General features: G+C 36.1%; 1 protein-coding gene across 2 annotated transcripts in view; it reads left to right on the top strand.

The window, feature by feature from the left end:
• The window catches only part of LOC121167473 (aldo-keto reductase family 1 member C15-like), a 111,164-nt gene that overhangs the window by 54,045 nt on the left and 32,746 nt on the right, over positions 1 to 24,373 (top strand). Inside the window, exons 1-9 of one of the 2 annotated variants that reach the window (XM_040996905.1) lie at positions 5,453 to 5,539; positions 9,651 to 9,818; positions 10,954 to 11,070; positions 11,953 to 12,030; positions 13,145 to 13,267; positions 14,128 to 14,237; positions 16,421 to 16,586; positions 18,363 to 18,445; positions 20,894 to 21,111. In XM_040996905.1, the coding sequence (XP_040852839.1) occupies positions 5,453 to 5,539; positions 9,651 to 9,818; positions 10,954 to 11,070; positions 11,953 to 12,030; positions 13,145 to 13,267; positions 14,128 to 14,237; positions 16,421 to 16,586; positions 18,363 to 18,445; positions 20,894 to 20,936 (975 nt within the window). In that variant the 3' untranslated portion in view covers positions 20,937 to 21,111. Of the gene's footprint in view, positions 5,540 to 9,650; positions 9,819 to 10,953; positions 11,071 to 11,952; positions 12,031 to 13,144; positions 13,268 to 14,127; positions 14,238 to 16,420; positions 16,587 to 18,362; positions 18,446 to 20,893; positions 21,112 to 24,373 lie in introns of those variants that run through there. The other variant, XM_040996909.1, reaches the window with a different exon arrangement.

Raw genomic sequence — 24,373 nt, 5'->3', positions numbered from 1 at the left:
ATATTTTAGCTGAATTATTTAGTAACCCATCCTGCAGTACAAAAACTTAAATTAATATCACGTATTTTCTTTCAGTGCTGCTAATCACCCTAATTATCCATTTAATGAAGAATACTGATCGTGAAGTTTGGAATGTTGATCTGGAATATTTGCCTTTGAAACATTGCGGAGAGTATCTGTCTTTCCTTGGTGTGACTAATCAGTAGTGTCTGTATCTCTGGTGGATGCCTTTGTCATAGGAAGTAATAAAATTTTAACTAAAAATGTCTATTTTCTTTGTTTTTTAAAAACTATTAGTAATTTATATGTTAGGTTTTTGAGGAAAAACAATAAATTATAGAGGATAACAGTAAATTATTGTCTGTCACAGAGAAATATTACAGTTCTGGGGCATTTACACCCTTGATTTTCTTATAGATAGAATTCTGTTTTATTTGTATTTTCTTATTTCTTCTAGAAATTATGTTTTATTAGTAAGGCAATGTGATAGACAAGGAGTAATATAGAGACAGGCAGAGCCATCTACCGGCTTCTTGCACATTCCCAGGAGCCAGGAACTCCAGCCAAGAGTCTTAGATTTCTGGCAAGGACTGCTTACTGCACAACACAATGTCCATACCATTGTGCATTAGCACCGGCTGTTCCTGGGAACAGAGCCCTGCTGTTATTCCAAGTGTTCACATACGGGCTTGGGCTTCTTACCTGCTACATTAATACTCATTTTAAGTCACTTACTCATTCATCCATGTTTGTGTTGGTAATCGTTATGCTCTACTATGGTATTTGTTCATTTATGTACTCACCAAAACTGTTTATAATATGCTTTGTGCTCCAGATTATATTTTATATTTCAATGGAGAGAGAGAGAGAGAGAGAGAGAGAGAGAGAGAGAGAGAGGTATGGATCTTTTATCCAGTGGTTCACTCTGCCAATGTCAGTGACAGAGCAAATTCAGGAACTAAGAACTCAATGTGGGCCTCCTACGTGGGTGACAGTGACCCAAGAACTTTGGCAATGAAATGTTGTCTTCCTATGGGCACTTGAAGGGAAAGCTAGACTCAGCTGCATGTCAGGTGGAATGTGAATCCAGGTTTTCTGGTACAGGATACAACAACCCCAGTCAAGGTTCTTTAAATGCTGTGCCACATGCCCACTCCAATTCCTTGATATTTAAGTTATCCAATAAGGTTCACCATGGAGGCAGGTCACTAATATGGGGCAACGAGAACTAATCATCTAGAATCCATGTGACAAGATGTCAATTCAATGTGTTTTCTTCAATCATGGCCTTCTCTTTCTGCCCCTATGCTCAGCATTTTCATGAAGTTCTTGCATCAACCAGACAGATTTGGGTAGTAAATAGAGAAAGAGTTACTCAAATTTCATTTAAACAATAAGGTTATTGTTTCATATACACATGAAGTTAGACATAGCAGCAGTTCAATAGTGTCTTCAAGAGTACTTTCTTTCCACAGAGACTTTCTAAATTGTCTGCATCCCATGTCACTGACGTGATTATCAATGCTTCTCATTTATGAGCAGTAAGACAAAGAAATATTTTTCTATCCAAGAATGGATTGTAACCCTTGTCTTCCATTCCATAGGGTACAATTAATTTGACCAGCTTAGTTTACCTATATCATCTTATTTAAATAAGTATGACTGAAGTTTATTGACATCCCTTATCTATATCTGTGTGAACAGGAAAGAAAGCCAAGATTTTATTAGAACTGAGGCCAGGAGGAATTCACGTTGCTTACCTAGGTAACATGCAATATTTACAAGAAACAATCATCTTTGAATTATCTGGTTTGGCCCTGATAGAATTATCTACATACAGAAAAACCTGCTATCTACATAATGTTTTTGAGGTTTTTGTCTTCTTTGTGTTTAATACAGTGAATTATGAAGATTCATTTACTTTTCTGCTTTATAAATTTATCATAAATTATTTCACATACATATGCTAAAGAGTATAAGGAACACTTAGAAGAAAAATGGAATACACAATGCCTTGTACCTATGTCTGAATTAAGAGTAGAACATTGTATATTCCTTTCAAGATTATTTCATATCTCTTCATTTTATGTAACTTCCTTTCATTTAAAATTCATCCTAACTTTGAATTAGTGCTTATCATGTCTTTGTTTCTCTGTATGTGTTTTTGCTGGTTTTGGCTTGTCCTAAACCACAAAGAAATTTCACGTTTTATATGAGCAATCATACTGTGTGCATATTTCCATGTGACTTTTCTCCTTTGTAAAACAGGCTTTTGATTATAAGCACAAATTTTGACAAATGTAGCTCAAACTTCTTTCCACTCAGTGGGATAATCAATATTTAACTGTATGACTGTATCCCAGTTTTTTGTTAGCCTTTCTACTGACAGGAGTTTGTGAAGTATACATAATTTGCTTCTGTGTTAAATAATTTGCTATACAACTTTTATTTTTCTGGTATCCATTTGCAAGAAAATATTCATAAAATTGATAAAATCTTTCGTGTTTGTACTTTTCTGTATGCATTATAGATTTTCAACTGAAAGAGTTATCAAACTGCATTTCAGAGTGGTCTTGTTCTTTGTATGTAAGAGTGCCTTCATTATACAGTTGTGTAGCAATTGGTAGCATAGTTTTTTTTTTTTTTTTTTTAGTTTTGCTGATTTGATTTTGAAATGGCATCTAATCTGGCCTTTCCAAAATTACACATAAAGAAAAGGACTGGGTTTTTTGTTGTTGTTTTTTGGGGATATTTGTGTTTCTCTAAGATGCTTATTGTATTTTGTTCACTTTTCTCTTTTCCTTAAACATGAATATTATGAATATTTATTGTGTTAGCTATATCTTCTTCCAAATGCTTTGCCTTGTTATTGACTCTTTTAAATAGTGTTTTTGAAAATTGAACAATTTCAAAATAAGAATTGAATTTTAGCTGTTTCAAAAAATAAAACATATATGCAAAAAAGGGATACTACATAGGAGAAAAAGCAGTTTATCCATCATCTGAGGTAAAACAATAATTGAGATGATAAAGCATATGGGCTAGGACAAGATAGATATCTAAGAATTTACATTAAGGCTGGAGTCAACAAAATATCCTAAAACACTGGATGAAGGATGAGATAGAAACAATATGGAATCAAAATTGGTTACAATAACTTTATTTGAGTTAATATAAGGAAGGGATTAAAAAGCAGAAAGTAAAACTTTTTTTTCTCAAAGAAAGTTAAACTTTTGTTTCTTAAGAACTACATTACTGTCAGAAGATGGGAAAAACGGCAGGAGGAACTGTGGGGTACAAGGAGGAAACAAAGGGAAAGGAAAGGAATCTTCATGCCAATGAAATAGTACCATGGAAAACAGTAATAATGGTAACATATAATAATGATATCAATAATCAAATGGACAATATGTCCGTTTCAAACATATATAATAACATAATAACCTTGAAATAATCAGAGATTATTAAAATTAACCATTGTTTTGATAAAGATGTGAAATAAAGTTTGACAAAAAATTTTTAAAATAGAAATAAAGGAGAGACTATCGAAGAAAGTTGTAATTGTTGTATGCTACAATGGTAAGGGAATAAAGTTTGTCTTGATAGTTCCAAAAATAATCTTTTGAGAGAACTGTCAAATGTTAGTATCTAAGCAAGTACAATGACCGTTAGATGGATTAGCAGTAGAGTGTATTGCTGTGTGTTCCTGTGTATTCCATACTACTGAGGAAACTTTGAGCTTGTCAACTATGATCAGTTAAATCTAAGTCCCCACATTTGGGAAGCAAGGGCTCTTCATAAAGAGTGGAAACAAGATGTCTAACACATCTTTCTTTGGGATATTAACTCATCTTTCTTTAAGTATCTTTAATTCTTCTTTATTTTCCTTTATTTCGTTTAAATTGACTATTACTCTGGATAAAAAAAAAATGAGCCTTTCACAAAACTTATGATTGTTTGTGGAAATGTTTTGTTACAGACCGCCATCATGATTTCCAACAATTTGCATTATTCACTTTGTATTTTGTACCAGACAAATTAAATGTTCATCTTATATCTATTCAGGTGTTATTTGCCACAATCCAACCCCTATACTGCACAAACCAGGGTGTAGAGACATGATGTACGTAGGTTCAAAGAATAAATTTTTATCAAGGAAGGGCTGATGTTTAACTTTACAGTTTTGATTTTCTGAATCAAGATGTCAGACTTCCCTACTAGGTGACAATAGTTTAAGGTGGCACTCCCATTCCGACTGCTACCTCGATCCTGAGATTTGCATATCCTCACGAATCAGAGAGCAGAAAAAAGTGAGCATGCAACATCTGTGAGCTCCTTTACCATGTGAGGCTATCTGCAGCCTTGTGTTTTGGCCTTTGGCAACTGCTGATTTGCATGTAGAATATCCTAGTGCACTTTGTATTCCAGGTTATTCAGTTCAGAATTGCTTCAGTGTGGTCTAGACTGGTGGAGTGTGCACTGAATACTTTTGAATATAGTGAGTGGAAAGAGTAGAACAGGAGTCTCTAAATGCTAAATTATGTATATTTTCTGCTGCTGTCAGATTTTTAAGCCATGTTAATGGAAGTAACATCAAATCAATGTATAGAGCACTCATCAAACTGTTTGTAGTAGTATATATAGAAACCTTCAACTGACCTGCACTCCCAGTGCTCATTTAGTCTGGAACTGACTTCTGGAGACTGCAAAAAGATGATGTTGATGGCTACACTTAGAGTACAGATTCAGTTAGCTGATTTTCAATTTGTGAATTCTCCATGATTAAACCTGATGGACTGCATCCTCAAAACTTTTGGGATACAAAACATGTGATATCTCGAACTGGGTTCACTCAGCCAGTATGCACAGATTCAGTCACTTCTATTAGTATGGTAGAGAAAAGAATGTGTTTATCGCAAAGCACACAGATATGAGTGGATATCTTTTGCATAAGTCCTTGTTCCGAGTTTAGAGAATGAAGAGGAAGGATGTATATCTCAGCTTGTGTCCACGGTCCTGGTTGATCTGTGCTGCTACTGACCTTCCCTCAGTTGGTCAGGGAGACTGTGTCCTTTATGTAATGATGATGATGGCAAAATATGCTCTAGTCTATGTGGCAGCTGTATGCAAATATTTGTCATATTTTTGTCTTAAGGACCTCCTTAGAAAAGTAAATCCTCAAGATAAGACTGAACATCAGGGTTTAAATAATTAATAAATATTCCAATGGACCCCAGGAATCTGAAGCTCAGAATCTTCTAGTTCAGTCTGTATACTTCCCCAATTCATTGATCAGTGTTTTGTAAGAGGCTGATTAGCAGTCGTATGTAAGTGCGGAAAGCTGCAATCCACCCCTATTGGTGGAGTGCCATACTCTGAACACGCTGTAGGCCTGTGCTCTACCTGTTTCATAGGAAAAGAAAAGAGTCAGATTATTTCAGCTTGGAGGAGAATGGATCTCAAACACAATCGTTCTGTGAAGCTGAGTGATGGGCACTCTATGCCCAGGCTTGGATTTGGCACTGTAGTTCCTAGAGATGTAAGTGAACTCCAGGGTACTGAGAGATTGAGTGTTAATTGCTTTGCTATGCTTGTCAGCAGATACAAACCTTACATGCTGTAATGTGGGTAATTGGAGGGGATTGTCTTGATTTCTGTCTGTCTCTGCATGTTTCTATCTAGGTCAGAGAGATCTTTTTATGCACTGATGTGACAAAGGTTGACTCTGAGTATTCCGAGGTGGAAAACTATTTGTTTAGGTTTATTACCATTATTATTATTATTATTAACATGTATGAAATACTTACTAAGATCTTTAGGTCTTATGCATGCATAATCTCAGTTAATTCCTCAATAACTCTCACAGGAGAGGATTCATTGTTGCTGGTTGTTATATTTTTAATTGAAAGCTCAAGCTGCCCTTTTGGGGATATTCTGTTCCTTCAGTCAGAGTCACTCTGATCTGTTGGAAATCCCTGACGGTCACAGAGCACTGGAGGAAATGGCAGGTAACAGGTCTACTTTGAAGCAGAGGAGTCTTTCTGAGTGTGTTGGGACTGAACATGTTTGTGAAACTCAATCCTCCAATCTTCCAACATGGAACACTGTTTGAACTTTGGGAAAGAAGCATTCAGATGCATAATCTTAAAAGTGCTTCAAAAGGTTATTTCTCACTAAGTGTTCTCATTACTCATCCAAAGAAAGTGTACAGTGAATGTAAATTGTTAATACTTGGTAGGAGTGAGGCAGGACAATATTGAAGTTTCTAAGGAAAGGTTACCTCATAGTAGCAGAGCCTTCTATGTCCAACTTGAGGAAGTATGACATGAAATCTTAACAAATAGCAGGTGTCAGAGAAAGACAGACAGATATTCCAGTGGTGTCATTGCTAATTGTAATAGTTCTAGCGCAGCATGTGTCTAAAATGTTGCATCCAATGTTTATCACTGCTATAGTGAATGGTGCCGTTGGAATAGGACAAAAAATTGCTCATATTTCCCACTCTGAAGAAGATAAGTCATGCACTTACTCTACAAATAATACCTTTTATCACTATTGAAGTCACATTCTCCAGATGTTTTCAAAATCTGACTTCTATTGACTATTCTGTGACTTTGAGTCAATACAGGAAAAAAAGTAGAATGTTCCCTTGTGTGTGTTGTGAAATCGTTTGTCTCTCCAGTCTTTGCTCTGTAGGAAGAATGCAAGGATTGAACTTTGGGTTTGAACATTAACTTATAATAGGCTGATCTTACAAGCAACCCTTGTAAATGTTTTTGTGAGCTTTGTCCTGGGTACATTGCAGGTTGGTGTAGTGAGGTGGGGAACTCACATCCCGCGGCAGCATTTTTCCCTCTCTGTCCTCAGAAGTTCTGAAGTTGATCAAAAGACAGATTCATAGACTCTGTATAGGAAAGCAGCATGCAGATTTCTGTCTTTTAGAGGTTACAATGAAATCTAGAATTAATTATTCTTTGATACAGTGCTAGAGATTAACCCAAAAACTGAAGAAAGTAATTGCTAAAGGACACCCATTCTGGGTTAGATTTCCTAGTGTTTAGAAATCTAATCACGGACAGTGTATTGGCGTGAGAAAGGATGTGATTGTTTATTGCACAGAGTACAATGAGAAGTACAACACCTCTTTATTCATTCCTGAACACTATCAGGAGTTAGGGTAAGATAAATCAGAAAATAGTGGAAATAACTGAACTCGTAATTCTAATGATTGCAAACTTTTAATGTAGGCAGCACCAATGCCTCAATTAAGTGAGATTCTTGATTTGTTGCTTCAAAAACAGTTCAATGATGCTTCTTATCTAACAGAGGGAAGCTGGGAAATTGTGGTAGTCAAGACCTATAGAATCTAACATGTCCTGGGGCCTGGTTTCAAAAGTAGCAGATGGGGATAAGCAACTTTTCTTTTTTACATTAGATGTTGCAATGAAACTATGTTAGGGGATATTTGTAATTATTAACTGACCAATAATTCAATTAATTCTACTTTATTCATAGAAATACATGGTGACTCAGAAGAAGTAAAGTACAGTCCCAGAAAAATATTATACTTACTGCTCACTCCCCAAATGCTGACAACAATGGGTGTGTCCCAGGGCATAATCAGGAGCCTGGAACTATATCCAGACCTCACCTGGTGGCAGGAGCCAAATACTTGATCCAGCATCTGCTTTATCCACTTGTATTAATGTGAAGCTGGGTTTGATGTGGAGATTGGATAAGGGCTTTGCCATATGGGATGATTGTATCTCATTTTGGTGCGTTTTCAGAACTTATTAATCTATACCAAATGTGAACTCCATGTTCAATACTATATCAGTAGATGTTAGTGAAAGTTGAGAGGTTAGTAAGTTGAGCAAGCAATGCAGCCTGGTGTTTTTATAAAGCATTCAAGAGGATTACCCTGAGCATAAGCAAAACTTGAAGTCAGGCAAGACATTGGTATGATTTATAATATTATCCAACTCAGACAGAAGGGACATGCTGAAGAGGAAGCACAGTTATGTTCCTATTCATGTATACACTTTAAATTAGAAGTTCAAATGTATTTCTAAGAAGAGGGGTGATAATTTGAATATTCCTTAAAAAATTAAAATTAATGACCAAAAGCATTTGGCCTAACTGCTAAAGTCCTTGCCAGGATTCCTTAGGGGCACCAGATCTCATTCTGGCGGTTCTGCTTACCATTGTAAACCTTGCTTGCTGCTTGGGAAAGTTGCTGGGACAGCCCAAGACCTTGGGACCCTGCAACTGTGTTGGAGACTTGGAGGAGACTCTGGGTCCATAGCATCACACTGGCTCAGCTCTGAATGTTGCAGCAGCTTGGGGAGTAAATCATGGATGGGAGATCCTCCTCTGTGTATATCTGACTTTCCAACAAAAATAAATATAGGTTTAAGCAATTTAAGTAAAACATTTTGCTGAAGGGTTAGCAAAAAAAGAAGAAAAAACTACAGAAAAAAGCTACAAAAAGGAGTCTTCACCCTAGAGCCTTTGGAGAAAATTAGGATTGTTATCACAGTGCAGAGAAATGCTACTCAGCTTGACGCTAGATGAAGGGTGTGAAAAAGAAGGGGAGGTCTTGGGAGCCATTTTTAAAAATAAGTGAGAGAGTTAGATTTTTTTTTATTAATATCCTGGCCTTTTTCAGTTAAATTTGAAGCATTTTTCTTTCTATTCAGGACTTCCCAGTGCTCAGGTATAACATTCAGTTTTTTGAAGGTCCATTTTTGCTCAATGGTCTCTTAGCAGGCTGCTGAATTATGGGCTATGTGTAAAAACCAACTCATTCCCTAATGCCTTTCCATTTCCAGCCTTTTGTCTTTTATTCTTTTTCATATCGTGTTTCTTAGTCGGCATGTGACCAGTTTGTTTTCTCATCTGCCTCCAGCAAACCTTTAAATTTTCCAATAGGTCCTGTAAATAATACTTTTGAAAGTTAGCAAACCACTTTCATTGGTTTACTTACTTTTACTTATAAAGTTTAATGACTGACTTGCTCTTTTTCTCAGATTTCTCCTGATAACAAGGAAGATGATCTTTTTATTCATGCCTAATGAGTAGTAACTCAAGGTCTAGATACTGTTCATCACAAAGGAAGTATTCAGCAAGTGCATGTAGATTGAATGCTGCATAAGAGAATTTGATGAATGAATAGCAAAGAAATTGAAGGACAACTTGAAGATCTCAGTTGTCAGGAGTCTGGGAAGAATATGCATCTGGGATTCATTTTCAACTATGGGTCAAACCTCATACACAGATGACGTAGTGAGTGAGAGAGAGTGTGTGTGTGTGTGTGCGTGTGTTAGCAATGTTTCCTTCCTTCTGATTGCCTGAGAAATTATACTCTAGTATTGGATGCTCTCCTCTTGGCCATTTTCCTATCAATGATTCTCAATGCGTAAGACTTCTTTCTGATGTTCTATGGGATGCACATTTCCCTATGTTCTTCCAGATAAGAGGGAATACTTGAACTCAACTGATGTCTCTAGAGAGCAGTCTTATTAACAAGTCAAACTGTAAGTGTATGTGAGTGATGTCAGCATCAACAATGGGTGAACATGTGCCTGAGGAAGTACACTGCTTCTCTTTGAGTTGGACTCATCACCAACTCTCTTATTCCTGTTTCACAGGCTCCAAAAAGCAAGGCTTTCGAGTTCACCAAAGTAGCCATTGAGGCTGGTTTCCGTCATATTGATGCAGCATTTATATATGGAAATGAGGAGCAGGTTGGGGCAGCTATTCGTGAGAAGATTGCTGATGGGACTGTGAAGAGAGAGGACATATTCTACACTACCAAGGTACAGGCTCTACAGGACACTGTCAGTTCAGCTATGATACTATGAAAAGAATTGGTTTCACCACTTGAATGCCTTACTTCCTACAATACTAGAGGCACATCATAGAAAGAGAAAACAGAAAGGATTTGCTTTTGGCAGGTGTGACATGTTGGGTTTGTTTTCCACCTGGGACTCAAGTTCCCACTGCCTGATTCTCATGCTCCTTCCTTTTGTTACACTTGAGAGGGACCAAGCAATGACTCTCTTATTTGTCTTTGCTCCTGAATTTGATTGGACTAACCCTGGGAACTTAAGTACAGATACATGAAATCTCTTGTCTCTCTCTCTCCTTCACTGCCTCCTCCCAATATATATCCCCCTCAGTCTCTCTCTGCCTCTCTCACTTTCTCTCTCTCTCTGTCTCTTCTCCATTTGAAGTGAAATAAACACATCTGGAAAGATAACAGGTAATAAATTCTTTGCTATGAAATGTGTCAGCGATAAGATGTAGTTGTTCTAACGCTTCCTATTCCTATTTATTACATGAATTTCCTGAGCCACTATATGTCTGTTCCTTTGATTTTTTAAAAAAATTCTCCTTGGGTATAATTGTGCATTTTAGAAACTATCCCAAAATGGGAGCGGCAGTATAGGATATTTTCTCCTTAATCAAGCAGTGAATTTTTAAAAAATTGATTAAATTTTCTTGGGTGGAATATTACATTAAATTGTTAATCAGCTCAGTATCCTGTAGCTGGAACATATGTATGCATGTATTGCTTGGATTTGGTTTTAGAATATGAATTACCCCTCACAGTTGTGCTTGAGGACAAATTGTACAGAATAGTGGATTGTCTTTGCTTTTGCCTTTCGTTTATTGTAAATCTTAGTGGGTACTTATTTTTAATTTTTGTGACTGTTGTTTCTCTTTTCCAATCTGTTATATTTATTGTTGTTAATATACTCAAGTCAATCTTGGTGTTTATTAAGCCCCTGAATTATAATGAACATCATGAATTTAGTTTCTTCTTCTTTGTATTAGATCCTTCATAGTGCACTGTTATTCATCCCGTACAACTTAACTATGATGTCCGATGTTAGCACCCAAAAGTGAAAATACATTATCCAATAATTATACTCGCTCCTGTTGCTGCAGCTTTGGGCTACATGCTTTCGCCCAGAATTGGTTCGTCCAACCCTGGAAAAACAACTGAAACAACTTCAGATGGATTATGTTGATCTTTTCCTGGTACATCTTCCAACACCTATGAAGGTAAGTATTTGATTTTGTTTGTTGTACCCTGCATGTCTCCACCAATGTACCTACCAAATGCATATGTCACATCAGCTACATCCTTAGATTGTCTGTGTTTCTGTGGAGAAAGATGTAAGTAAGGTTTTGCAATCATGTGACTTTCCTAACTACTTGAGTTTTACCAGCACTAACGCTTTTTCAGTTCTATTGCCCATTTTTTAGAAATATCACTTAATGACATTACTACGTCTACCTCAAAGAGCTGAATGCAATACCCTGTGACTTGTTACTTTATTGCTGGTGTTGACCAATTAACACTAAAGTCCTCAAGGGTGTTAAGTACCTACAGATTGAAAAATACAATGAGAATTTCCAGCTCTGGGGATATGGACCTCTCCCATTTGCACTCCTTACCTCAGTGTTGTTGAAGGTCACCTGGATGGTTTGCATTGCACTGCCAGGCTCTGTGGGACTTTGTCCATTTGACATCAACTCACAGTGGTCTGGGCTGAGTACATTTGAAAGACTCAGTCTGTCAGTGCTGTACAATTATAAATTAGAATTAAAACTCCCTGATTTGAGGTTCTAATTACTAGTTTCCTCCAGACCACATTGTGCTTGGGAGATGAATATACCACAACTGGAGGAAATCTCTATTATCTGAACTTTAGGGTTTCTGGGATCTTGGCAGACAGTTGTAACGTGTAGTCTGTATTCTGTCAGACAATTAAGTTTTGTATCTTCTCTTTGACTTCCTTTCAGAAACATGCATGCACAAGAGCACTCATGCATACTTCAGTTAATCACAACATCCAGAAAGCTGTGTGACCATATTATGTAGGCATCATTAAGGTCATTCTGAAAGAACACATCTTTATTTAATCTTCATTCTGTTTTCAGCCTGGGGATTCATTTCTACCGATGGATGACAAAGGGCAAGTTATTGCAGATGCTGTGGACCTTCGTGACACATGGGAGGTAATTAATGATACAGACAATGAGAGCCCTACATAGGAAGGTAGGAACCATGGAATGGGGAGTCAGAAGAGATGGGCTTTGCTCTAGAGAGGTCAGATCTCGGAAATGAAACCTCTGTGTATTTCCTTTATTCCTGTTGTGATGTTGAGGAGACAGATAAGATTGCATCTGAAGACTTCAAATATTTTAATCTGTCTGAAGTTCTATTCTATTTATTTGGAAGTCAGAATGAGACATTCAGAGGAACACATCTATCTATTGATTCACCACCCAAAAAGGCAAAAATAGTTGGTTTTCAAGCATCTCAGGATCTTTAAAGTTGATTTAGATGTCTCCTGTGGGTTGCAGAGGTCCAAGACCTGCATCATCCTCTGGTGTTTTTTGCAGGATCATGATCATGGAGCTGGATCTGAAGGAGAGCACTCCAATTACTTAGATATGTGATGTTTATTTCATTGGTGAGGTTTTAACCTACTAGGTCACAATGCTGTCTTCATTCATAACCAATGTGGCTGTAAAACTCTATTTCTTTATCCACAAAATCAATTTCGGTTGTAAACCCTACCACAGGTACTAGCAGAAGCAATCTCAGGAAGAGGAGGAATATCCAAGAAATGGCAAGCATATTGTATGGCAGAGGGTGGGGAACTCACCAGTTTGACATTCCAGAAAGTTGTACTGTGTAAAGAATGGAACTCACCCCACTTAGCCCAAATGAGGTGTCAACATGATCTCTGCTTACAGAAAACATAGCATAATTTCTAGCAGCAAAAACCAAAACATCGCCCCTTGAATTTGGGGACATTTGTTAAAAACAGATTGTAATTTTAACAGCAAAATTCAGATCACTGAGTCAAGGGAGTTAAAGGAGTATTTTATAACAATATCAGATTCCTTTTCCTCAATGTGCTTGAAACAGAATTCAGAAGACAAATATATCTGCAAAGCAACAAAAGCATTTAACAATTGCCATGTTCCAGTGTGAAAATATTTGTTTCATCAAAATATTTATGTATGTCAAAAAAAAAAAAGATTTCTGGATTCCCAAAATTCTAGAACAAATGAAAAATTGTAATATATCAAAGATGTAACCATGCATTCCCCACCTCCCCAGGCTGTGGAGAAGTGCAAAGATGCAGGTTTAACCAAGTCCATTGGGGTGTCCAACTTCAATCGCAAACAGCTGGAAATGATACTGAACAAGCCAGGACTCAAGTATAGGCCCACCTGCAACCAGGTAAGTCTCTAGACTAGAGAGTCCTCTCTTCCTCTTCTGTGTAACTCACATTTCTCAGGTCTATGGCTTGATGTTTGTACATGTGGTCAATCATTTAATTCATTACAATAACAACAATCTAAATTTTTAATAGTGATTTTTTGGATGTTGTTAAATACCATGATTGTTAAAATAAGATTGTATCAGAGTTAAAATGAGTAATAATGATCAAGATTTACACAGATTGAGAACAACTTGAGAATTCACTCTTCAAATTTCTGAAAGAGCTGAACTTTGCCAGACTGAAGAAAGGAGCCTGGAACTCCATCCAAATCTCCAACATACTTAGTCTGGTTTTCATTGTGTTCCCAGCTACATCATCATGGGGCTGGCTTGTAAATGGAGCAGCAAGCATTCATACCAACTCCTTTATGGGTTAACTAGCAGCACCAGAGTGCTGTCCTACATTTCCATATTGATGTTTAAATTTCCATATTTTAATTAGCAGAAACTTCCTCAGTGAGCTTCTAGTCTCTTTGACATGACTCATTTTTTTTTGCCCTCCTGAGAGCAAGCTTTTCTATAAAAAATCGTATTTAATGACTACATTTTGAGAATCAGAGCTTTAAAAGATTTTTAAAATATTAGTAATCAAAGTACATGTTACATCTGATGAAATTTGGAGTATTTCAGGAGGAATGCATAGGAAAAATGACTAACTTAAATAGTGTAATGCATCCATGAATGTAGTGTTGAACTAGAAATGGCACTTGAACTGAGACATTGGGCTAGAGGCTGCACGTGTCTCAAGAATTTTTAAAGATGTGGATGTGGTAATTGTCTCATGTATTCTAAAGTGTTTTGCTCTTGACACATAACAGGTGGAATGCCATCCTTACTTCAACCAGAGTAAACTTCTGGAGTACTGCAAGTCCAAGGACATTGTTCTTGTTGCTTATGCTGTCTTGGGATCACAAAGAGAACCAAGCTGGTAATAATAATTTAAAAGAGTTAATCTATATCAGCAATTATATGGTAATGAAACACTTCAAATAAGTTTTTGCACTTTAGCACCAAAAATCTAGGACATAAAAATATAGCCACAATATAATGTGGTGATTTTCCATGTACCAACACTGAGATTCAATTTCACTAACATTCTTTTACCCTGGCTTTACGTGTATCTTTAACTATTCCCAAACTCAGTCTGTATTTGTGTGTGTGTGTGTGTGTGTGGTGTGTGTCTTCATGTATGTATTTAGGTTTCCAGTAATTGAAATGTTCAGTGAAAGAGAGGAAAAGAAACAAAGGAACGGAGGATCCTCAACATGCTGATTCACGCTCAAATTAACCTCAGTTCCTGGGGTAACACAGTGAATTAGGCAAGTGTGAGGGATGCCTACATCCCATATCTGATGCTTGTCAAGTTCTACTTCCACTCCTCCTGATCGATCCATGTTCATGTATCTAGGAAAGCTGATGAAAATGGCCCAAATGCTTTGGTTTCTGCCATGCATGTGGGACACCATGATGACCTTCCAAGCTCCTGAATAGGGCATGCTGTAAATCAGAGAATTCTTCTTCTATTTTCCCCAATTGCCCTCTCCCCAACATTTTTCCTGCAGCATCCTTCAGCAACATTCATAGGTCCATCAGTCCTCTGCTTTAGTGAATCCTGATATTATGGTATAGACGATGGTAGAAAGTCCAGCCACCTGTCATCAATATGTGTTCAACAACGTCATCGGGAGTCCATCTTCTATCAGGAGTAGAGAAGCATATTATAATGTAACTTCATGTCTCAGTATGCTAGTCTGTCTCCTCATTTTCTTTCCCAATTTTTTTTCCACATACTGTTTGCTTCATTGTTGTTGAATAGCTGAAGCCTGCCTATTTATCATTATTATCTTTGTGGTGTGCACAGTTGTTCTATCAAACTGTGCTTGCTTCTTAACTTTTTCGATCGTTTCACTTCCTTTACAAAAGCTTTTTAGTTTTATTGGTCCCATTGCTTTTGTTGTTTGTTTGTTTGTTTTTTGTTTTTTATTATTATTCTAGCTGCCTGTGCTTTTGGTGACTTTCAAAGAATTCTTTACCAGTGGCTACATATCACAGAGTGTTTCCTACATTTTCTTCTAATTGTTTAACGGTTATGGATGTAGACTTGGTTCTTGATTTTTTTAAAACTGATTTTTGTACTAGGTGAAAGCTTCCAGTCTTTCCCCCATTTAATATGATGCTGGCATTGCTTTGTTTGTTTTATTATTTTATATGTTGCTTTAATTTTGTTGTAGTATGCTCCTTTTATGCCTACCTTTTTCAGGGTTTTTAGCCAGATGCATTTTTGTGACTCTGAGAGTTAGTACTCTGTTACTGATTTTTGTATATATGTTCTTCAAGGATATTAGTGTGTAGTTCTCTTCTTCTGTTGTGACTATACCTTGCATTGGTATTAAGGTGGTGTTGGTTTTCTAGAAAGAGTTTGAAAAGATTGCCTCCCATTCCATTGTTTTAAATAGCTTGCAGAGGATTGGGGTTAAATTCTTCCTGAAATATTTGGTGGAATTCAACATAGTAGAAATATATCTAGAGCTTTTCTTTGTTGGCAAAGATTTTGTCACAGGTTCAATCCCTGTCTCCGTTATAGGTCTAGTTAGATTATTAATGGGCTTCTGACTCAATTTGGTAAATGGTATGTGTCCAAAAATCTGTTTCTTCTGGGTCTACTGATTAATTGGTGCAAAGTTGATGTAATATTTCCTCATTATCCTGTGTATGTCCTAAGTATCTGTTGTTATATTTTCATTTTGTCTCGGCTTCTATAGATTCAAATCTTAAATAATGTAAAGGTTTTTCATAACCTTTGGGCATCTTTTTTAAAGAGTTGCTTTATCATTATTTTTTAATAGATTAGAAGCAGTGCCCATATGGGATCCTGGTGCATGCAACGCAAGGACCTAAGTCCCTAGGTTACTCCAACATGCCCCAAGTTCCTTTTTAGTAGTTTTCAGGGCCTGCCACTACAAATGAATCTCATAAATATTCTCTAAACTAATTTTATCCATATCATATGATGCATCTCTATCAAATTTCTGGTGAATTTGTACTGAAAGGTCAATTCAGTTCAGGCTTTCCATCTTACATCCTCTGTATCTGTGTATTTTTACACTCCAGGAATAATCTGAATGTTCCACCTCTCTTGGAAGACCCCGTCTTGAATGCCATTGCCAAGAAACACAATCGCACACCAGGTCAGGTTTCCCTGCGCTACCTGCTGCAGCGAGGGGTGGTGGTCCTGGCCAAAAGCTTCAATGAGAAGAGAATCAAAGAGAACACTCAGGTAAACATCAAGCAGCATCTCTGAAGAGGAATGCATGGGAACTGAATTAGCATAACTTATTGCATGAAAGTTTATGTCTCCTCCTATAATGCCTGTAAATCTACTCCCAGAGTAATATGATGGAAACATTGGAATGGTGAGAGTAAGTATCTTTACACTCACAGTCCAAAGTATTGATACCTCACATGTAGATTGGCAATGTACTGGCTGTGTGGCATCAGTCTTAATTTAATTTTTATTTGTTTGCATATTTGTTTTTGTTTTGTGAGTCCTTCCATGTAGTAAAAATTCCTAAGACTCCTGATTCTTATCTTTCACCTTCCCTGAATGCATTCTTTATTGAATGTTAAGCTCAAGTTCAAATACGATTAGTTCTATAGTAAAGAATTGAAGTGCTCCATTGTATTTTTATTTAAATGATAATAAAACTTGGCTTGGCTGTATGGGTGAATTTTTTATTAGATTAAATTAGACTTTGAGGACTGATGAAATGATACCATATCAATAAATTTTATCACCTCCCCATGGCTTAGAGATCTTGGCATGTAGGGAGATAGATACACCTCATAGTTCAATATGTAACACCATTTCCTAAATACTTGCTTACTTACTTCCCGCTCTTTGACAAATTTTCTTATTTTGTTTTGAGAATATTAAGAAATTTGTAAAGTTTCCCATCTTAAGATGACAGGCGAAAGTTTTACTATGTGTTAAATTTTTAAAGTACCAGTAGAATCATATATTTTAAATGGGTTAAAATTGTAAATATAGATCCATTGAATAAATTTAAGAAAAATCCACAGCCTACTTTCTATGTGAAAACTTCCAAATAATAATTTTGCTTTATTTTATTCAATTCCATATTGTAAATCATGTGCCTACAAAAACTGTTTAATTCAGGAATATATTTTAAAAGTGTTCCAATGAATACTTGAATTAATGATGAATATCTGTTTTAAAGGTAAAAATGGCATATGTGTGGATAAAAAATATATGCATATACTAGCAGACAGAGAAATGAGACAGAGAGTTCACAGCCTGATATATAGACGCAGATGCAGATGCATAGATACAGTCTAGATTGCTATGATGTTATTTCCCTGTTCCAATTATTGATTCTAATATTTTCGCACAAGATCTCTACCTTTTGGTTTTGAATGGACACATGATGCCAAAAAGAATGTAAAGCTAGATTTCAGTAAGTAGATAGGGAGGATTCAGTTTGTTCAACAGGGAGGATTCTTAAACATATATGATACATAAGTTTCTAAATGCAATATAAACATTTTTAATAGGAAGAAACATATTCTGTAAATACACAGTGTTTAGAAAGTCTGAAATGAGAAAACAGAGAGGTACAATCTTTGAAAGGACAGTGTTTTATTTGAGGTAAACAGACTGGGGAACGTTTAAGTCTATGTTCCAAAACTTGCTTTAGAGAAATGCTGGGAAAAGTTGAAGGAGACAGTAAAAATAGAAAGAGAAAAAAAATCTTTCACAAAGTCAGCAGTTAGGTACTTTGCCCAACTGCACATTTGTTTGTGAAATAATTTGCCTTTACTTATTAGTAAGACTGGGAATTGATGAATTGTATGTCTGAAAATACAGGTAACAGAGCTCAGACTTGAAAGTACTCAGAAGAATTTCTCTGTCAATGGTGATGAAATTGCTTTCCTTGATTCCTTCTTTATCACCTTATCCTGGAAAACTCTGACATTCCCAGGTAGAAGGTAGCTTCTATGTGCAACCTCAATGTCATTCTTTTGTCCCTTGTAGGTTTTTGATTTTGAACTGACTGCAGAGGACATGAAAGAAATCGACGGCATCAACAAAAATGTTCGATACTATGAAATGCCATTGTAAGTGATCCATGTGGATTATTTCACAGATTGTTCCCTTGTGCCCAAAGATTTCAATCGGAATGAGTCTTTCCTAATTAAGGAAGACAGGCCCTGCTTGGGGCTCTATATGAAATAGGATCTCTCTTGTAGAATTCACAGCAGAAATTTCTTCTGAGGTTCAACCTTTGAGCCTGCAGAATGGTTTAAGGATCATGGAAGATCATAAGGAAAACAGCCAGAGTTTACATTATGGATCTAGGTTGTAGTGCAGAAGCACTGTGTTCAGGTATCATTTATGCATAAGCCACAGTTGATACAGAGCTGAAGGATCCCAATATTTAATTTTTTTTAAGATTTACTTGTTTTTATTGGAAAGTCAGATTTACACAGAGAATGAAACACAGAGATTAGCAAGTTGGAAGGGAAGTAGAGCAGCCTGAAGATCCCAAACAGGTGCTGATGTGGGAATCCTGTGGATACAAGTCAAGGACTTGGATTTTGTGCCAGGCCCTTATTTTTGATATTTTTACAAAAATGTGTTTTAAATATATGCTACAGATTAATGAAATAAACACGAGAATAATTAATAATGAATAGAAATGAGGCCTGGCTTTTATTTATATCTATATTCAGGCTATGTGCAATGTAAGTATTGGGAATTTGGCATATGGGAGGAAGATATATATGGATTTATGGATCCATGCGATGTGTTTTAGTGAGTCTTATTTCTTCTTCCTACCCTGTTAGTTCAGTGACATTTTTTCTAACATGTGTAATTCCTTTTTCATTGATTTCTTCCGATCGAATATCTCCTTTGGCCTTGTTTTCTTCAAACACTACTAGCGTTTTTCTGAGATATTTAATCTTCTCAGGATATATTGTGAGCAGATATTAAAATAAGTTAGTCTTTCTGTAAAAATAAAGATCCTCTGGTATTTCTCTGAATCTTAAATTCATGTCATGTCAGTCTAGCAGTCTCTGGGCTACACCTTATTTACTTCAAACACAATACTCAATTTAATTACCTCATGGCTTCAGGATTCAGTAAAAAACAGTCTAAATAATCAGAGATCTTTAGAATGGAATTTATAGATTAGAATAAATTGAATGTTAATAAGTAGTGTAACAAAGCATCCAGTAAGGAAGGATTTCAAAAGAACCTCCCACTCTCTCTCTCTCTTTTTTTTCTTGATAATAAGAACTTGCAATAAAAACTTTGATATTGCCGTGGTTTAATGTTTGATTAAGTTGTATAAAGAGAACAGATTTCATATTTTCATACATACCCTTTTTTTCAAACATTTTCCTCTGTCTATTTAAATTTGTTTTTAGATTCTGATGTAGCGTTACCTAAGCATTAGTTGAAAGTCTTCTGATTCCAGGGTGATTAATTACTATTCTTTAATTATATTATTTTATTCATTTTTTGGTTATTATTTTTAATTATTATGGTAGAATTCCATAGGGGCTGGCTCTTTTGAAGTCACCAAGTATTCTGAATAATGAAATTTTAAGTGATGAAGAGTTGGGAAATAATTTATATAATTAAATTCCTCTTAAGTACAAATATGTAAATTACCTTATGTTGGTAACAGCTCCTGATCCAGAAGGGCCCATTTTAATGCCACTTATTTGCTTGAAAAACAAATTTATGGAAAAGAAAGAATATGGAAAAATAATAATCAGCAATATTAGTTTCCAAACACCATGTGCTAGTTTTTACTGAAAGAAGCAGCTCCCATCTATGAAGTGATTTTCCATTTTCTTTATAGTCTGGAACTGGGAGCTGCCATCCCATCCTAATGCTCTTATGTTTGGTAGGGGACCAATTGCTTGAGCCCTCATCTCTCCTTCTGAGGGTCTGCATTAGCAAGATGTTTGGGTCTCAAGCCAGGGAGTGGCATTAAACCCAGACATTCTGACAACAAACACAATTGTTTTAACTGATAAACAGACAAAAACATTATCATCTGTTCCTTTCGAATATATATAAGAAAAGGCTAATCAGCTTTGTAGGTCTTAGAATTAAATTTTGCCTCCTCAATAGAGTGAATGTTCCTTAAGGAAAGAATGTTCCTTAAGGATTGACCAAATGTGCTGGAAAGAAAAACCCAGCTGTTTCTGCCACCATTTTCATCATCTAAGCACAAAAGCTGTGGGTGGGGTTGAGCTGACTATAATGTTTCAATTCTATCTTTTGTAGCTTCTGGAAAGGTCAATCAATCTATATGCCGCCTTGATTTTATAGCCAGAGTTTTGGAATTGGGCATGCACATCCCCAGAGAGTTGGGGGATGGATGAGTGCTTCAATAGAAATCAGAGGATGTGTGTGAATTTATCTTTTTGTACATTTTAGCTGAATCTTTTAGGAATTCTCCGTTTCAATATGCAGAGTTAATCAATGAATGTAGTATTCTCTCTTTTACAAACACTTATTTAACTCATTCTTATCTCTATTTTTTCCAGTGCTCGTAATCACCCCAATTATCCATTCTTGGAAGAATACTGACCATGAAGCATGGGGACATTGATACCAGACTATTCTCAACCTAGACATTGTAGAAAGGATGTGTCTGTTAGATGTGACTGAAAAGCAGTAATTGCCTTGTCATATTATACACTAATGAATTTTTAAATATGAGCTTGCCTGATTATTAAAATAAATGATATGCAAGTGTTGGAATAAAAAAGGAAATTATAGAGGATAAAAATAAATTATATTCTAACATCAAAAATACTTTTGTTTTTTTTAATTTTCCCTCATGATTTTTATAAATTATTTAGTTTTGTAATTTTACTTATAAAATGCAGCACATCCTCAACTACAGATTTTATACATTCTGTTTGCGTAACATTAAGTATTTTCCAAGATATCAATGTTGTTTAGAAATTCCAGTGTTATGTTTCTCTCATGGGAAATCACAGCATGATGTTGATTTATTCAATTCCTTTACAAATTATTTGTTTCATGTGAAAGGAGGGACATAGGCAAGGAGATATAAATAGGCAGAGATCTCCCATCTGCTAGTTCACCCCAAATGTCTGGGAGCCAGGAACTCAATTCAGGTGTCTGACATGGATGGTAAGACTGCCTAACATAGAAGAAGCTACTTCCAAGATATTGACCAGATAGAGATACAAGGAATTATTTTAAGGATGTAGTCAATAAAACATGCCAACACATTGAATGTATGGTGATCTGGGGAAAATGGATTCAAAGATGCTCCAAGAATATTTAGTTGAGTCATTGACTAGAATGAAAGCAGGGTACTGACAAGACAAAGATGAAATGTGAGTGGTCCAGATGATGTGAAATTGAATGTTAGACATGGTGTATTTGAGATTCCTGTTATTCATTCAAGTGTGAAGGCCAAAGAATCCACTGGGCATATAAACTCATAGGTCGAGAACAGTGTATGGCAAACGTGTTTGGTGCTATACCAAAAAATGGTTGCTTCAGTCAGGACATTAACCAATCACAACGGATTGATAAAATGAGTGAAAATAGATAAAGAATAAATGAGAAACAAGCATTTTCTTTACATAACAAAATGATTGGTTATAAATAGAGAAAGGAGAAGAGCAAAGACAATAATAATCTAACTCTCATATGGTACAATGTAAGAGGAGAGTTTTGTCTTGATGGATAATAAACAAAAAAGGTTTTTGAGAGAACAGACACATGTCAGTAACATAAGTCATATGAGAATGGAAAATGATTATTTGTGTTGGAATTGGACTTAATTGTCTCAAGAACATTTTGGATATGATGCTGGGGCCAAGAGTTTGAATATGGTGAATTCAAGAAAGTGTGGGAGAAGAGGAATTCTTGACAGAGAATGTTTTCAATGAATGAACAAGATCAGAGAATGTAAATATCACAGAAGAAACAAATGCAGTCAAGCAAGTATAATTTGTGATGGCAGAAAGAGCAGCATTCTGGAGGCTCTGGTAAAAAACATAGTTATGAGGACACTTGAAGGTGATGATGTGATGAAGACAGGGCTAAGAGAGAAACAGAGAAATGTCAGGCATGGATATCAGATTCAATCCTCCAAAATGAAGGTTTGGGGAAGTTTGTGTTTCTTATTGAAGTTTAAGTGGCATCTGCTGTTTCTCTTTCCAGCTGCTAGAGGACACATTCTTAAGCTTAGGGTTCCTCTCTCTTCCTAACTACAGGTTTATAGATTCTTTGACTCTCTGACCAAGATTTTAGTTCAAAGATAGAATGTCTGGATTTGCACTCCCTTACATCAGATAAAATGCTGTTGATGCACAAGTCTTCATGTCAGAAACCACCCAAAGGATGAATCATACTCTAAAGATCTTTTGGGAACTTCATACTGCTGGAGGTTGAAGTTTACGGGTTGGACACAGAAAATGATCACATCTCAAATCAAAATTGAGCTATGACCCATTAAGGATCTCATCTCAGATGAAGCAAGAGTTTTGTGTATTACTTTACTCTGAATAAGTATGTCATTGACAGCAAGATTAGATTAAATCCTTTTGAAATAACATTCAGCTAAATTTTTTCACACTCCTGTGTGTCAGAGAACATTTCAGCACATTGTGAAAATTAGATTGAAGGCCATATATATGACATTTGTGTGTAAATATATACACACACACACACACACACCCATACATATATATATAGAGAGAGAGATAAATTGATATAATGGGATATATTTTACGTTTTTGATTAGTTTTTCCTTTATACATTTCCAAACAGCTCAGTGCTCAGGTCAGTGGGCCACTGGAGGATCCAACAATTATATTAAATTTGGCAAAAGAAGTAATTAGAAATGCAGATGCTGGATAGGTTTATCCTAATGCCCACATGAAAGTCTTGTGGGAATGAGAACTAACGTATTAGTAGCATTTCTCAAACACTGGCCTCTTTGGGGGCTTTCACAGATTGATGACTGATCCCTCTCAAACCTGTCTCGGCTTGTGACAATTATGACCAGTCGGTCCACAGTGTGACTAATTTTTGCTGTGTGACTAACTTTATTGTAGATATTGCAGAGTGTCATTCTAAGCAAAATTTTGTGTGAAAAGAGCTACTCAGAATCCTTTTGCACCTGCTCCATGTTTTTCCCTGATAACCTTGTGGGAAACTGGGATTTGTTTCATTTATCCAAATAGTGTAATATTTCCAGCAAACTACTTAGATTATTATTAAATAATTGTTCAGTTCTACTCTGAACAAAGTACTCCTTCAAGGAAAATAATATGAACAAATTAGTTTCCTAGGATTATCTGAGATGAAATTGCCATAAAACAAGAGATTGCTCCATTTGTCCAGTTTATCTGTAATTCAACAGAAAGACTTATAGCCCCTAATATTAGCACAAGCAACTCCTGAAAGCTTGCTCAGAACCACAAAGCTCTCACCTACAAGATTACTAATTCAACTTCTTTTGGTGAATTTGCACAGATACATCTACCTCAGAGATACACTTACCAGTACTTTTCCCCGATTCAAAAGGTTTGGGAACAGAGTCTGACTATATAACTTACTTGGAGTTTCATGTGTCCAAATCAGGATATTTTTGTTGGTGTTATTAGGAAGATTGCACTACAAATGTTATGAGAATGGGTTCATATGGAAATTTGCCTGTTATAATATTGGATTGTTCATTTTTGCATACCCAAACCTGATGAAATTAGACACTAGGCTGTCTCTTCCAGACATTTCCCAGTGAGAATCTGTGTTATTCCTACAGGAATACCAAATGGGCAGCATTTTTTTCTTTCCAGTGAAACATACTCCTTTCATTGGGAGAATCTGCTGAGTGCATATGCTAATAAAATTCTATTTTTCCCCATGGCTTAGGAAGCTGGTAAGTTATTCATGACTTTGCAAAATTTCCTGAGTTTCTTAGATAAGATCATTTTAGACAATTGTGCAGCCTTATTATCTGAACTGTTTTTGTTGGC

This window comes from Ochotona curzoniae, unplaced genomic scaffold, assembly GCF_017591425.1.
Source record: "Ochotona curzoniae isolate NIBS_2020 unplaced genomic scaffold, NIBS_Ocur_1.0 patch374, whole genome shotgun sequence".
NCBI lineage: Eukaryota > Metazoa > Chordata > Mammalia > Lagomorpha > Ochotonidae > Ochotona > Ochotona curzoniae.
The sequence above is the reverse complement of the archived record's forward strand: the minus strand, read 5'-3'. Positions and strand labels throughout refer to the sequence as shown.